General features: G+C 40.4%; 2 protein-coding genes across 4 annotated transcripts in view; one reads left to right on the top strand and one right to left on the bottom strand.

Annotated features, from left to right (window-relative positions):
- trappc12 (trafficking protein particle complex subunit 12) overlaps nt 1–14,995 on the bottom strand; it is a 75,020-nt gene extending 60,025 nt beyond the window's left edge. Inside the window, exons 1-4 of one of the 2 annotated variants that reach the window (XM_041188507.1) lie at nt 14,790–14,995; nt 10,193–10,348; nt 5,071–6,330; nt 491–607 (exon numbers count right to left, since the gene is read on the bottom strand). In XM_041188507.1, coding sequence (XP_041044441.1) covers nt 491–607; nt 5,071–6,324 — 1,371 coding nt within the window. In that variant the 5' untranslated portion in view covers nt 6,325–6,330; nt 10,193–10,348; nt 14,790–14,995. The remainder of the gene's footprint in view (nt 1–490; nt 608–5,070; nt 6,331–10,192; nt 10,349–14,789) is intronic. The other variant, XM_041188508.1, reaches the window with a different exon arrangement.
- An 11-nt stretch (nt 14,996–15,006) lies between these two features.
- eipr1 (EARP complex and GARP complex interacting protein 1) overlaps nt 15,007–15,975 on the top strand; it is an 80,095-nt gene continuing 79,126 nt past the window's right edge. The window contains exon 1 of one of the 2 annotated variants that reach the window (XM_041188510.1): nt 15,007–15,217. In XM_041188510.1, coding sequence (XP_041044444.1) covers nt 15,215–15,217 — 3 coding nt within the window. In that variant the 5' untranslated portion in view covers nt 15,007–15,214. The remainder of the gene's footprint in view (nt 15,218–15,975) is intronic. The other variant, XM_041188509.1, reaches the window with a different exon arrangement.

The raw sequence follows: 15,975 nt of genomic DNA, 5'->3' as shown, positions 1-15,975 counted from the left end.
AGGAAATCGTTTCTCTGAACCTACCCAATGCAGTCCCTTTATCATTTTAAAAATCTCAATTAGATCTGAACCCAACAGAATATAAGCCACGTTTATTTAACCTAAGCTCCTAATTTAATTCTTTAAGTCTTGGTATTCTATTGGTGATTTGAGTGTTATGGGTGCTGGGGTCAAGAATAGCTTTTCTTTAGGAGAGGCGGGGGGGGTGGGGAAGGCAAGATGCCAGCAGTTTAACTTTCTGGTAAATGTGGAGGTCAAATCAAACAGCATTCAATGATATGTTCTCCTAACACAAAAGTCCCTTAAATTTACTGAACAGATAAGCCAAAAAGAACAAACAAACATTGTTGCTTGTCAATGAGAACTCCCCCCCCAACCTACACACAGGTAACAAAACATCCATGGCAATGTCAATGTAGAATATTTAAAGAAAAAAAGTGTTTCCTTACATCCATATGATAAAATTGTAAATGGAGGACCCTTTACTTACTATTAATTGCTTGAGTCCCACAAAGGACTGCTCCACAGCATTTGCAGTCAAAGCTTGTCTCTTCATTGCAGCCTGCTCGCCCAAAAACCGCAGCATTACTTCCCTGACGGCATCACCCTGAAAGGATCAGAGCACATCCACACAGTTTGATTAATGAGTCATTTATGCAGATGAAGCTGCTTTTGAAAAGCGATCTTCCATTCTGTCCTGAAGCTTTAAATTGCACATAATGTTGCAAATGTAGCAAATTAACTTTTTAAAATTTGATTTTGACTAATTTCTATCCATGTTGAAAATCGAGCAGTTACAGATAATGTAGGAAATGTATAAGAATAATCCTCATATGAACTGTAAGAACAGCTATATTAGAAAAAAATCTAATACTGCCTCCATTTCTTGTCAACTTCATTATAAATTGCATGCCCATATTTCTAAGACAAACTATCCATGTAAACGTATCCGCCTGCCAGTGGTGGCACAGTATTTCAGATTTGCATCTCCTAAGCCTCAACTGTTGGAAAACACTCTCCGGTTCCCAAATTGCCATATGCTTTGCTATTTAAATATAAAGCCAAAGTAATGTATACAGATAAGGACAGAATATATGACTTCAAAATGGATAACAAATTGCATCCATATGTTAATTCAATTATCCCTCCCCAATAAACTATATTGTTTCTGAAAATTAACGTGTGATTCTCTGTAATATTCCTTTTTGTTCACTCATGGGATGTGAGCAGATTGCACTCGAGGTTGTGAGCCACTTTCTTGAACTGCTATGCTCCAACTGGTGCAGATACACCAACAGTGCTGTTAGGAAGCATGTTCCAGCATTTTGACCAGCAAGAGTGAAGGAATGGTGATATGGTTCCAAGTTAGGAAGGTGCATCGCTTGGAGGGGAGCTTGTAGGTGGTGGTGATCCCATGCATCTGTTGCCCTTGTCCTTCTAATTGGTAGAGGTTGCGGGTTTGGAAGGCACTGTCGAAGGATTCTTGGTGAGTTGCTGCAGTGCTTCTTGTAAATGGTACACACTGCTGCCACTGTGCATCTGTGTTGGGTGGAGTGAATGTCTAAGGTGATGGATGGTGTGCCCATCCAGCGGACTGCTTTGTTCTGGATAGTGTTGAGCTTCTTCAGTGTTGTTGGAGCTACACTCGTCCAGCCAAGAAGAGAGTATTCCATTACGTTCCTGGCATGTACCTTGTAGACGGTGGACAGGCTTTGGGGAGTCAGGTGATGAGTTACTTGTCCCTGAATTGTCAACCTCTGACCTGCTCCTGTAGCTGGTCCAGTTCAGGGTAATCCAGTTCAGGGTAAACCCCAGGATGTTGATAGTGGAGAATAGTAATACTGTTGAATGTCAAGTAGAGATGATTAGAATTTCTCTTGTTGGAGATGGTCATTGCCTGACACTTGCGTGGTGCGAATGTCCCCTTGCCGCTTATCAGCCCAAGCCTTGCTACATGCAGACAGAGGCTGCTTCAGTATCTGAGTAGTTGCAAAGGGTTTGAGCATTATGCAATCATCAGCAAACATTCCCACTTCTGATCTTTAGTTGGGGGAAGGTGGTTAGGGCCTAGGACACAACCAGAGGAACTCAGGCAGTGATGTCCTGGGACTGAGTTGTTTAGCCTATAACAACTACAACCATTTTCCTTTGTTTTAAGTATGACCAAACCAGTAGACAGTTTTTTTCCTGATTCCACTGACTTCAATTCTGCTAGGGCTCCTTAAGGTCACACTCAGTCACACATTGTCTTGATGTCAATGCAGTCATCTCATCTCACCTCTGGGATTCAGTTCTTTTGTCCGTGTTTGGATCAAGGCTGTGATGAGGTCTGGAGCAGTGTGGCCCTGGCAGAACTCAAATTGAGTATTGGCAATTGGGCTACTGCTGAGGAAGTGCCATTTGAAAGCACTGACAATGATACCTTCTATCACTTGGCTGTGAAGACTGGGGCCTTATAATTTTCCTTTGGTAAATCTCTGGCTAGTTCCTCCTCAGAGTAATTTCCATTTGTTACCATCCTTGTGTTTTACATCGTTCTCAATCCTATATTCCAAGTGCTGTAATCTTCCTTACTGTCACAAGAAACCTCAAAAACCCTCAAAAATCCAAGGAAACTGCATTTTCCAGATTACTCTCATCCACTGGCATATTTACCTCAAAAAACAATTCCAGCAGAATTATTACTTTCTAGCACCATGCTGACTACTCACTATAAGTATGTACCCTTTATAAATTCATAGCTTTCTACATTATGTGCTCCAGTTGTTTTCCATATGGATTAGGGCAGTTAAACTACAATTATTAAACTTGTGCTCCACCAACCCCAACACTGCCCCCAATTTATGAGCTCCAAACTTAAACTTTTGCAAGTTCTCTGTAACACACTCTTTCATAACTTCTTTGTGTGTTCTGAATCGCTTAACCCCACTTAAACAGGCTGGGAATTGTCTCCTGTACAAAACTGATGAAGAATCTGTTCAATGCTACCACCCTATCCTGGTCATCTGCAATAGTTTTTAAATCCAATTTATCCTTAAATAGAAATGTTTGTTGTCTCCCTTCTGCTCTTAATTTAGTTGTTTTTTTTGGGGGGGTTCCTCCTGTTGCTCTGAATTTAAATACCTCTGTGGTCCCATCCTACCCTCCTACCAAAACAGCCTCCTCTTCCACAACCTTCTGTCCTCTGACTTTTGCCTTTTGTGCATCCTGCTCTCCCTTTGCCCCACTGTTGATAGAAACCCTTAGCTACTTGTCCTGACACCTCTAGGGTACTTCCACTCTAAACTCTTCTTTCTCCACCATTATAAAAAAACCTCCTCAAAACATGTTTTTATCTGTGCGTTCAATTCAGTCTCCTAACTTCCCTTTGGCATCCATTCTTTTATCAGGTAATCTGCCCTCCCACCTCCAAACGCATCTTGGGACATCATCTATATTAAGAATGCTATATAAATGCAAGTTGTTGTTCTTTAGCTCTCAAGCCTCTTCTAGGTGCAAAATCTGCAATTCTAAAGTCCCAAAGTATTATAGCAGTACATGTTATTTCTGGCCTCAGCTAATATCAAATTCAGTCTAACAATATAACAACTGTTATATCCAACATATTCATAAAGCTTCAGACTATTCATCAGTTCTGGTAGATTACTGAACAGCAAATCCAATGCACCACTGTAGCCATCGCATAAGGCAAACATTCGCTGACCACCTGCAAATTAATATTTCCATTCCTGCCTTTCAGTTGTCCCTCATCTGCTCATTCAACTAATGGATGTTAACATTTCTCATTAACAGTATATTACAATACTTCAAGCTTTCCATCTTTCTGCTCATCTTGCATTCATGATCCAAAGCAGCTTTAAGATAATAATTTGCCAGTCTCATCATTCTCTCCTTCCACAACTTATGTCCCAAACCCTGAAGTACAATGTACCACTTGAGCTATGACTCAAATCAAGATGCTTTTCCCTAATTATGTAATTTCCTCCACTAGATGTGGTGGTATCATTCTTTTCTCAATAAGGAATTCCTCATTTCACTGCTGTTAATTGCCCTCTTTAACCTGCACTCTTGTCCACATCACAGATCTTAATAACTTAGAACTTAAGCATACCTCCAAATCTTTGTTCCAAGTTAGTGAGCCGAACAGTAAAAAGGAACAGCTTACATATCTCAAGAAAGAACTAATTACACAGAATTACAGGAAGAAAATCAGCTCTTCAGTCAAAACAAAACAAGTAGTCCTAATATCATATGTCCTTTCTGTTCCCATATACCTTATCTCTTGTCTATCAACCACCTCTAATCAATCTTAAATGTTGACATGGTCTCTGCTTCAATCACTAACTCTGGTACTGCATTCCACAACCTCATATCCCCTTGCGTTTAAAAAAAAAAGTTTCTTCTGTTCTCTAGCCTAAATCGCCTACATCTATGTTCCCTTTTTCTAGATCCCTCGATCACTGGAAACAATCTTTTTCTATCTACAAATAAAAAATAGAAAGTGCTGGAAAAACTCAGCAGATTTGGCAGTGCCTGTGGATAGAGAAACAGAGTTAATGCTTTGAGTCAAGTATGACTCATCTTCAGAACTTCTATCAACTTTGTCCCATCCCTTCATAATTTTAAACTAACAATTTTACTTCTCAACCACCTCTGCCCTAATGAACAAAGTCCTAATTTTAAGTGTTTTACAAAGGTGATTTGCATCCTCTGCTCAGGGCCTGGCAGGGCTCAATGCACCTATGGAGAGATAATTTATCAGAAATGCAATAAAGCCTCACAGTTTACTTTATGCTACCCAAGTTGCAGTTAATTGGAAGGAGACAAAGACAATAATACGTATGAAGATTTAAGTAACTAACCCAATCTGAAAATAACAAAGATGTTATCAAGCTTAAGTGGAAAAAAACAAAACAGCAGGTTAGCTGCCTTTTAGAATTTTTCATGTGCACAGCATAGCATCTCCCTTCAAAGAAACACATTTTTTGCCCAGTGAAATGTGTCTGGAACAGATTCTGATGTCACAAATGTGGTAAAATTAATTTTTAACACAAACAAAAACTGACTTACTTGCACATTGTCGAACTTCAGGCCTGGCATGGTCAACTTCTCCTTTTCTATAAATACTGCGCTGTACTGCTGAGTAGCTACAGAAATGAGAATCTTCCTAGTCTCCTCAGATGGAAGCCAAGCATCATACCGCCTGTCTATCTCGCTCATGTTCAATGCTGTTGCAAAGGGATCATCGCTTCCTGCAAATGCTGCTTGGAGCTGGGAAAAGGGTTTAGGTGACAAAGATATTTCAGTAGATGATGCTGATGAAGGTGTGACATCATTTCCTATGATAAAAGATTGGTTTGTGCCATTATGTGGACTGGCTATCCCCGTGGAAGAAAGTGATGACAATCTATCAGGTACTGAAGCACTAGCATTTGGATTACTAACAGAAATGAAAGAGGTTGATGTAAAGGAGTCAAAAAATTCTGCTGCTGATGAACTTGAACTGGCATCATCTGTGAAAAATTTGCTTAGACTAGGACTAGGGTGAACCCCAAATAATGCAGGCTTACTAGGAGTGTCAATAATTGTCCCAAAGCTAGGAGATTTCACCATCTGAGGTTCATAACCATCTGCTTTCAAAGGAGTATGAACCTGGGCCTTAGACTGATTGTCCTGGCTGAAAATGGTGCACACAGGCAGATGGTCATCCTTGGATAATTGAGTGGTAACTGGTATCAGGGTCTGCTTCTCCTGAAATTCTGAATCAACCTGGCCTTTTGACCCATTTTCAAGACTCTCATTTGTTACTTGATGCTCTTCTTCTGACCCGACTGCTAGTTCCAGATTTTGTGGGACAGACATCACATCTTGTGTTAGAGTCCTCTCATCATTATCGTGTACTACAGAATCTGTAGGTTCACTGTCTTCAGAAGAAGTCTCTTTATAATCCTTATTCTTGGAATCAACTGCCTGGACATCACCACACCCAATCTCTAAAGCCTCTTCACAGTCATGCAGGATTGCTAGATCTCCTGCATCACCCTCACTATTACTAGGCGAATCAGATATTATTACACTCTCCATCATCTGATCATTAAGTTTATCCATGAGATTCATTGGACACGTATCAGATATTTTATCTGTAGTCTCAGAAATGAATTCATCTGCACCTAGGTCAATGTTTTCTGTTCCAAAAAGCAATTGCTGCTGCTGAGTTTGAGATTCTTGCAGCACTGTGTTCACATTCTCTTCATTATTAATCTCCTCACCAATGTTGAATGTTATGGTATCAGTAACCTCAGAGCCCAGTTGAAGATTTTCCATCTTTTCCTGCAACCAAAATTCATAAATTTAGTAACTGTCCATAAAATTCTGCTGCAACGTTATGAGCAAGTTACATTCAACACATTCTGCAAACAAATACAAATACAGTGGCCCAGGTTTTGTGGTCAGTGGCAAAATAAAGACACTTGCCACGGACCTTGATGAAAACTGCCCCCGAAGACAGGTAATCTCTGTGCTTTGGATTTCACCTTTCCTGACATTAAATTTGATTCTGATGCCAACTGTAGGAGATCACCGGCATCCACTAACAACAGCCAATCACACTCAAGAGTGTGCACAGACAGCAAACCAGGAAGTAAAATGCACTGATTATCCTTTGTTTTTAATTGTTTACAGACAGAAAATCAAAGATTGAGAATTACATATGGAATTAAGGTAGAAACTGAAATATGGAAAACAAAATTAAAAACCTATGAATTATTTTCATCACAATTGAGAAATTTGACGTTCCACAAACATGAAATTAATTTTTCAGGGTCAGATAGTTGGTTCAACAGTAGTGATGACTTAATATACCATTAAAAACCCAATTACAGCATATTGAACAAGACAGACCTTGCTTCGTGGGGGCAGGGTAAAGGGAGTTACAACCAAATAAGCGTAAAACGGGGATGCTCATGTCAACTCAGGTGACTCTAAAAATTGCCATCTCCAGGAGCTGAACAACACACCCTGAGGAGGACTGGGGGAATCTCCGACAGCAACCTCCGGATTTCTACATTTAACTGTGGATGTCAGAAATTACTGTCCGTTTCACTATTGTATTGACAGTAAACACTGACAGTTTTGCTGTCATTACAACCATAAAATCCAGGCAATTAACATTTGTATCATGAGCTGAGTCCAACTGTGGTATCTTGAGACTGACTAACATATTTGAAATTGTTTTTCTCGGTAACATTTTACTGGAAATATTACTTTTTGCCAATTCAACTGTCATGCTGCACACCTGTAAGTCTAATTGGATTACAACAATTCCTCCAAATTTGCCTTGTTAAACAAAAAATCTTCCCTTTTATGACTTGGGTTTTCAACCAAGGAATGACACAAGGTGACTACAATGCCATATTACTTGCTGATCAACATGCAACAATGTCCCATGTTGATATGCCTTCTAATTTCCTTCCTTTGGGGTGTGGTGGTGCTGTGCGGGGAGAGAGAGGGGCAAAGGGGAAAATGGGGGAAGGAAAGTCATTAAGAGGAACAAATACCTAATCACCTTCCTGGGTGCTTTTCTTTTACATCCCTGAAGAGACTATAGGCACCACTGGCAGATTTTGTAGGTGCTAACTGGTGCATTACACCTCCGAAGAATTGCTGAATATTGTTACCAGAATATTGCACATCATCTGACCTGACATTTAGATATATCAATCTACATGCATTCAAAATGGCTGACATAACAAATAGCTTGGCACAGTCAGATTAATGTTCAATGCTCCTCAGCTACAAATTCATTGCAACTGGATCTGGCTCTTTCCAAAAAAATTTTGCCCCACCAGTTTTGTTACTTGACAACTAGAAATTTGTTAACGATCTAAAAATTCCAGATACTAAAGGGTTTACACCACTGATTTGGCTGAACAATACAGTTAGTACAGTCAGTATGCAAACACATTGGGCTTTGAAAGTTTACACAAGTTGCAGCACAATCTTCTGGGGTTGAGGAGATAATAGAGGCCAATTACCATCTTGGCAGAAACCATCTCCTGTTGAGTTATATCCCAGACTGTGGACATAACGTGAGTTGAAAGAAAGCAATTTGTGGGCGAAAGGCATGTTTGTTTTTCCATTCCACGCATACACAAAAAAAGGAGCTAAAAGCCAACTACAACCCTGGCCTGTGTGCTAGTTTTGGTATTCCAGATCTGGTGTACTGTGAAGGTCACAGCTGAAGAACATCAACTAGGCATCCCCGCATTCGCAGGTAAAAGAAGTCCTCTCTCTCTCTGATTCCTGGAGGCAAGCCACAAGTCAGCTAAGCCACAGTTGAAAAGGAAACAGGACAAGTCCTTTCCGCTAACCTGTAGAACCAAGAATTTCCAAACCCACTGCTCAACTGCCAAAGTCAGCTTTACTGGAATCACCCAACTTAACTTCACCACCTACTCCTCAAGGGCAAGCCAAAAGGCTGATGCGCATACATCTTTTTAAACTTTTATTTCTGGACTCACTTCTAATCTGTGTGCATATGTGTTGCATTTTTATTATTTTTTTCTCATGCTTTGATTCAAGAAAGCCTGGTTAAATTGGCTCTTTTTAAACATATATACCTTTGGACTGGGAAAACATATACATGAGGGAAGGGATTCTTTTCAAATTAACCTTGTTGCAACCAACCGATAGGGTTAAATAAAGAAGGGGAGCCAGTTCATCTCTCCTTACTGCAGCATAACAATTTGGGGTACCTCATCTGGATCACAACAATTGGGGGAACCTTGTCTGGGGACCAGTCATAACAATGGGTACTTGAAGGAATAAACTTGCAGGGGAACAGGAATGCAGCAAGGGAACGAGGCTGACTGGATTGCTCTAGTGGACCGGCATGACCTTGAGGGGCCGAATGGCCTCCTTCTGTGCTATAATGACTCTATGACATGTTGGTTGGTTATTCTATAACTTAGAATTAGCAAGATGGTCATTAGCATTTTTAAAAAATTATAAAATAGTCAATCACAGTTCCACATAAATATTTGGCATGATGGAGTGTCGTGGAATACTGGAAACAAATCCATTTTAACATTATGAAAATTAATTATATACCCAACAACCTCAATCAGTAGTTCCTACATATTTTGCTTGAGTTTTAGGTAATTCCAACTCAATAAGTAACAATGTTAAAATAATTGTCATGCATCATCCATTGCCCAGTGTTAGAGCATCAAAGTTCTCTCATTTGACTACGTAGAATTTTTAAAGATTTATGAACCTGTTATGACCACAGCCAATGTTAATTGCTATGCAAACAAAATCCCAGAAGAAAACTTGGCTTATGGGTCATTCCCTTTTTTTGGTCTTCTGAAAACAAGAAGATGACATACTGATCTCAGCAGCAAGCAGTCCTGTAGCACTTTTGGGATTTTAAAAATTAAAAGTAAACATTTTATTAACAAGAATAAAAGGAAACTTAAGCACACGTGATTACAGATGAACAGTTAAAAATTAGTCTTACAAAACAGCTAATAACTCTCAGCTCCAGCTACCTTAAACTTTCCACAGTAACTCTAAAATATCTTCCTCCCCCACTTTCATCTCAGGTTCCATTGTTCTCACACCTCTTTGAAACATAATTCCTTCCAAATATAAAATCTTTCATGTTTCTACCTCGTCTTTGCTTTTGGGTCAATAAAGTGTAATATACTCTCTTCTATTTATCTATGGAACTCCTGCAAGATGTAAACATGTTCCTTTGAACATCTGACTCCCTTTTGATATTCAAACAAGCTCTCAATTTATCTAAAAATGCAAATGTTAGATCTAATCGCTTATACGTCAAACCTAACACCTCTATCCTTTCATGTTTTAAGCCCCCCAGTGTCTTCTAATAATCTTCCTCCAGCTTAATTAAATCATTTACACACACACATATAGCATTATTTACAGAATAACACAATATTCCCCCAAAATATTGAAAAGAATAACCTTCATTTCTCACAAACTTTAAAACCTAGTTATTCACTAGAAAAAGGAATTATATTATTCGATCTTCAAATCTTTAAGATATTAATAGCCTCTCTTGATGATACAATCACATAGTATAAAAATTAATGCTAAGAGTGAACAGACTTCCATTTATCTCAGGCATTTTCTCTAATCCATCTTAAATGGTGGTTCACTGTTGACTTACCTCTATCTCTGATGGCTTCAGAAAGGCTGTCAATTTGGAGCAAACCAACCCAAGATATACTTTCCCAACTCAAGTAGAGCTGACAAGGATGTTTGAATTTGATTTGAATGGCTTGGCTTCTTTCTGGGATCAGGTTAAGCTGTTCTACCAAGCATACTGTGGGGACAATCCAATTAATGTCCATTAGTAACTGTGTCTTGAAACAATGGATATTCACAAGTAAACAGAATTGGCAACACAGGTAACTACATTATGAATTGATCCTTTCTGCCTACATCCATTTCCTCAGCTGTTGTGCAATATATCAAGCTGGATCATGTTCAATAAATGAACAAGTTTCTAAACATTTACGTGCCACGATAATGTTATTTTTTTGTCACACTAAACATGTGGGGAAATTATAGGAGTAAGTTCATTGTTACGATCCCAGCTGACATTAACACTGGACAAGTCAGAGCGAAACCTGGTTTGATAGATCCTAACTTCAATTTATTTTACAAATGGTAGGAGTAAGTTACTGAACAAATTCACAGGAATCTGCTTATGAATTTTTAACACAAAGAGTAAAACATTTATGAAACAAGAAAAATGAACCAGATTACACTAAACAAAAAGGTTGGAAAGATTCCAAAGAAATGCAAGAAAATGATTCGAGTATTCACTATTCCTTTTCCCCAGCTATATCTTTCCTGACACATACAAATTCGGAAAGGTAAAACAACTTACCATATCTGTCTTATATTCTAATATTCAGGGTAACTATGTGGTCTGTGAACCAACCAGCACACTGTGGTTAGCCACACCACACTCCAAAATAAATGACAGATGTGACCAAAACAGATTCCAAGGATTTCTCAACAACCCACCCAGACATTTGTTACACCATGAGCCAACTGGTCTCACTGAAACGGTGTCCTGCTCACGAGGGTTTCCAATTTCCAAGTTCAAAACTTGCCTGGGATTTCTCTTCCAAATATCACTCTCATTCGGATGGCTTCAACCAGGATTCACCTCCAGGGTTTCAATCTCGCCTTCTAAGATTCTTTTCTCCTGGATCTCGTGTACAATCGAGCTTTACCTTCCAAGCAAATCTTCAGCCATGGCTGTTTCTGCCCCACTCCCTGGTCTGGGATTTTTTTTGTTTGGGACCTTCCCCACATCCTGCTCCCTGGAACACCTTCTCTTGAATAGTACCTCTCTTCAAGCCATCAGACCTTCAGTTTCGTGCTACTTCACTATTCTTTTGCGCGTGTGCGCAGGGCTAGCTTTTGGCCTGAAGACGAGAAAAACTACTAACTGCACGTGTGGTCCCTTTCCCACTGACACATGGGTGAAATCAATGAACTGCACACGTGCAGCCATTCTCCGGCCGATGCATGGGCAGGAAGCCTGAGGCCTGCTAGGAACTGTAGTTCCCAAGCTCTGAACTCCCAATTTAGGAAAGTATTTTGGGGTTTTCCTAATATACCATTGTAATACTTGTTGTTCTGTCAGGATTAATCTCCTGACAATTTTGTTGTTCTCGTCTCTCAAAACAATTGTCACTGCATTTTTTGGGAAGGAGGGGAGAGGCTTGGGTATTTTTAATTATCATACTTTGAGCAATTTGTCACTCTTAATGCTTCTGTTACAAGCTGCAGGGTAGAAAGCAGATCCCAAGGAAGAGGGAACTATGAGCAGATTGCAGTGCCCTGCAGGAATCCAAGCAAGGCTTGAGACACCAATTCCCAGTTAACATATACAAGACCCTTCATACATCTCCCCCAACTCCCTGAGGAGCCCAACCAAAGCCTAGGTACATTATCTTTATTCTGCTGACAAGGCAATTCTAATTCCATCAAAAAAATCTCGTAACAAAATTAATTTACAAGCTTTTTTGAAGAGGTAAAAAGACCTCAATGATCAGGAAATAGGCTTTCCATAATTTCTGCTATCAACGTGTATCAATTTTAGGGTATAGTAATAATAAAATCTGTAATGCTTATAGGGCGAAGTGTAACAGGATACCTAGCAATTACTTCGGCTTGTCAGGAAAGATTTTTGAATTTACCAATAGCTCCAGAATCAATAACCTTAAGCTCTTAACCCAATTATTTCACTTACGCTTTTAAAAGTCTGCACTGTAATTTCACCTAATTTAAATTTCAATCTTTATCTTGAGTTACACTTCACTTCCTACTCGTACTTTACCTGGTATAAACAATACAAGCAGCTAAAGAATCATATGAATTTCTAAATAATGGTGTGTGCTTTAGAAAGAATTATCTACATACTTAATGCATTCACCCATTACCCCGTGCTTGCTGACTGATACTGAGTCCTGGTCCAGTAATGCCTGCATTTTACAAATCTCACCTTTATGTTCAAATCCCTCCATAGCTTCACCTAGTTACAGTCCTTGCATCTCACCCTTTATGTACTTCAAGTCTCTTGTCAGGCACACTAAAGAATGGAGACAATTTGAGTAGCATTTCCCTTAAGGTGAGGTCATGAAATTCTTCTTTAATGAAATGGGCAGCAACCTTCACTAAAAATGGCAGTGAATTTCTATCTGAACTGCTCCAATCAAAACTTTCAGATAAGATACAAAAATAAGTGTCTTAAGACACCAGTTAATATGTAAACTTTTGGTATTTCATTCTTAGGTGTAGGTGATGCTAATAATCGAGTGGCTTGCTTGTAGGCCAGAATTAGGTAGAGGGTCCCTAGAACCTGAAGGACAATAAGCAGTGAACCTACTGGGTTTTTAACACCAATCCAGCTGTTTTCATCAGCACTCCTTCTGGTACCAGGCGACTAATTACCAGACTTATTGAATTAAATTTCACAACCTGGCAATGTGGGATTTGAACTCTCAACCTCTGGGTTACTAATCCAGTACCTTAACCATTACACTACTGTACCCAGGCTATGACTTTTACAAATATTAATTATCAGGCAATTCAATTTTCAATTTGTAACCTCTTAATTTCCCCAGACACATTTCAATCCACACAATTTATTTCTTTTGTATAATTGCATTTGAGTCTACAATTTAAATCAAATTCAATTCTGAAACAGAGCAAGGTGGTGACACTAAAAGGCCACATAAATAATTCACAATACACAGAGCTCCTGATCTTTGGGCAATCAGAATATACCATTGAATGCAGATTAAAGAAATGGTATAGAGTTGATGAAATCAAAGGTGAAAGTCACTTTTCACCAAATGACTTGCTTGAGGAGGAATGTACTTGCATTGGAGGCAATTCAGAAAAAGTTCACTAGGCTGATTCCTGGGATGAAGGGGTTGTCTTATGAGGAAAGATTTAGCATGTTGGGTCTATACCCATTGGAGTTTAGAATAATGAGGTGATCTTATTGAAACATATAAGATTCTGGAGGGCCCTAGACAGGGATGCCAGGAGAATATTTCTTCTTATGGGGAATCTAGAACTAAGGGGCACAGTTTAAAAAGGGGAGATGGAGATGAGGAGGAATTTCTTTCAAAAGATTGTTAGTCTGTGGAATTCTCTTCCACAAAGAGCAGTGGAGGCTGGGACATTGAATGTATTCAAGGCTGAGTTAGATAGATTTTTGATCGACAAGGGAGTCAACTGAATTGAATTATAGGGGACATTAAGAAAAGTAGAGTTAGGGCCACGATCAGATCAGTCAGGAGCTTATTGAATGGTGGAGCAGGCACGATAGGCCGAATGGCCTACTCCTGCTCCTATTCCTTATGACCGGTAACAACATACTTCCTATGTAGTGGCAGAGCACCTATTACTCTCTTGTCAGATAATGTTGCTCGGTACAGAGAAATTAAGAAAACTGAAAACAAAATGGAGAGTGGGGAGGGGAATATAAATAAGTACATTTAACAGATTACCCAATGCATAATCAGCACCATCCATGAGAAGTCAAATTTACTTTACATAACATAACTTATTGGTTTATAATCAAACAATGCACGTAGGAAGCATTTCAACGTGGCACAACTGGAAACTTCATATAACAGCTTAACTGTCATACCAAGGTAAGATTTCTTTTCCCAAGGAAGATTACATAGACTAAAATTATTTGCTCAAATTTGGACTATTGTTTTAAATGTCATCTGTTTGTGAAATCACAAATTCAAAGGTCATCTCTCAGACTCTGTCTTGCTTCAGTGAGTCCTGCCCAGCACCTCCTCCTCACACATGGGGCTGCTTACCTAGCCAACGTGGGTATCTTCAGTAATATACAGTGAGTCCATGGGAGACTGGCAGTCCACCCACCACACCAGCCCCTAAAGTGAGAGCTGAGGTTTGAACCTCCAGGGCTGTTTAAGGCAAGATCATTGAATCAGAGCGTGAAGTGAAAACGGAAAATTGTACAGCAAGTCAATCTCTCACTGGAAAGGGATAAATCAACACATGGATTTAAGGTCAGCCTCACTCACTCTCCCCCCCACCCCCCATCATCATCATCATCATCATTCCATTTCCCAGACAGATGCCCAAGTACCCACCCACCTCCCATCACAGAAAGCAGCAGACAGGCCAGGGTTTTCTCCTCCATTGACCACACCCCCCACCCCCCCGGTTTAAACCCACATCTTCCAGACCTGGTTTACCTTTGGTTACTTTGAAGTTGTGCCCGCTCCTCCTCCTCATGTGATGGAGACTAGCGATATATGGGGGAGGAGTTCACGATTCGGGGTGGGCAATATGTTGGGGATGGGAATAGTTGGGGTTTTGGAAGGATGGGTCCGGCACCCCCGCCTCCCGTTCCTCACCTGACGTCGCCCCGATTGTTCCGTCACTGCCGAGCTCTACGCCTGCGCTGTCCAGACCGGAAGCGCACGGACGGAAAGCCGCGTGGCTCCGTTCCGCGAGACTCGAAATCTTTCACCCGGGAGGGTCGGGCGGTTTGTTATTGTTTTTCCCCCTCGTCTCGTTTGTTTTTTTTAAACCGGTCCACTGTTTGTTGAGAAACTAGAGAAGATGGAAGATGACGCCCCCGTCATTTATGGGCTTGAGTTTCAGGTAGGCATTTTTTATGGTAAGTAACATTCGAGCCATACAAACGCCAGGCAATGACCATCTCCAACAAGAGAGAATCTAATCATCGCCCCTTGATGTTCAATGACATTACCATCACTGAATCCCCCACTATCAACATCCTGGGGGTTACCATTGACCAGAAAACTGAACTGGACTAGCCATATAAATACTGTGGCTACAAGAGCAGGCCAGAAGTTGGGAACCCTGCAGAGAGTAACCCACCTCCTGACTCCCCAAAGCCTGTCCACCATCAAGGCACAAGTCAGGAGTGTGATGGAATACACTCCACTTGCCTGGATGAGTGTAGCTCCCACAACACTCAAGAAATTTGACATAGTCCAGGACAAAGCAGCCCGCTTGATTGGCAGCAAATCCACAAATATTCACTCTCCCCACCGTTGTCGCACTGTGGCAGCAGTGTGTACCATCTACAAGATACACTGCAGGAATTCACCAAAGCTCCTTCAGCAGCATCTTCCAAACCCACGACCACTACCATCTAGAAAGACAAGGGCAGCAGTTAGATGGGAACATCACCATCTGGAAGTATCCTCCATGCCACTCACCATCCTTACTTGGAAATATATCATCGTTCCTTCACTGTCGCTCGGTCAAAATCCTGGAACTCCCTCCCTAATAGCACTGTGGGTGTAGCTACACCACATGGACTGCAGCGGTTCAAGAAGGCAGCCCACCACCACCTTCTCAAGGGCAGTTAGAGATGGGCAATAAATATGTCCTAGCCAGCAACATTCA

The sequence above is a fragment of the Carcharodon carcharias genome, chromosome 5 (genome assembly GCF_017639515.1).
Source record: "Carcharodon carcharias isolate sCarCar2 chromosome 5, sCarCar2.pri, whole genome shotgun sequence".
NCBI lineage: Eukaryota > Metazoa > Chordata > Chondrichthyes > Lamniformes > Lamnidae > Carcharodon > Carcharodon carcharias.
This window is presented reverse-complemented; position numbering and strand designations above follow the sequence as displayed.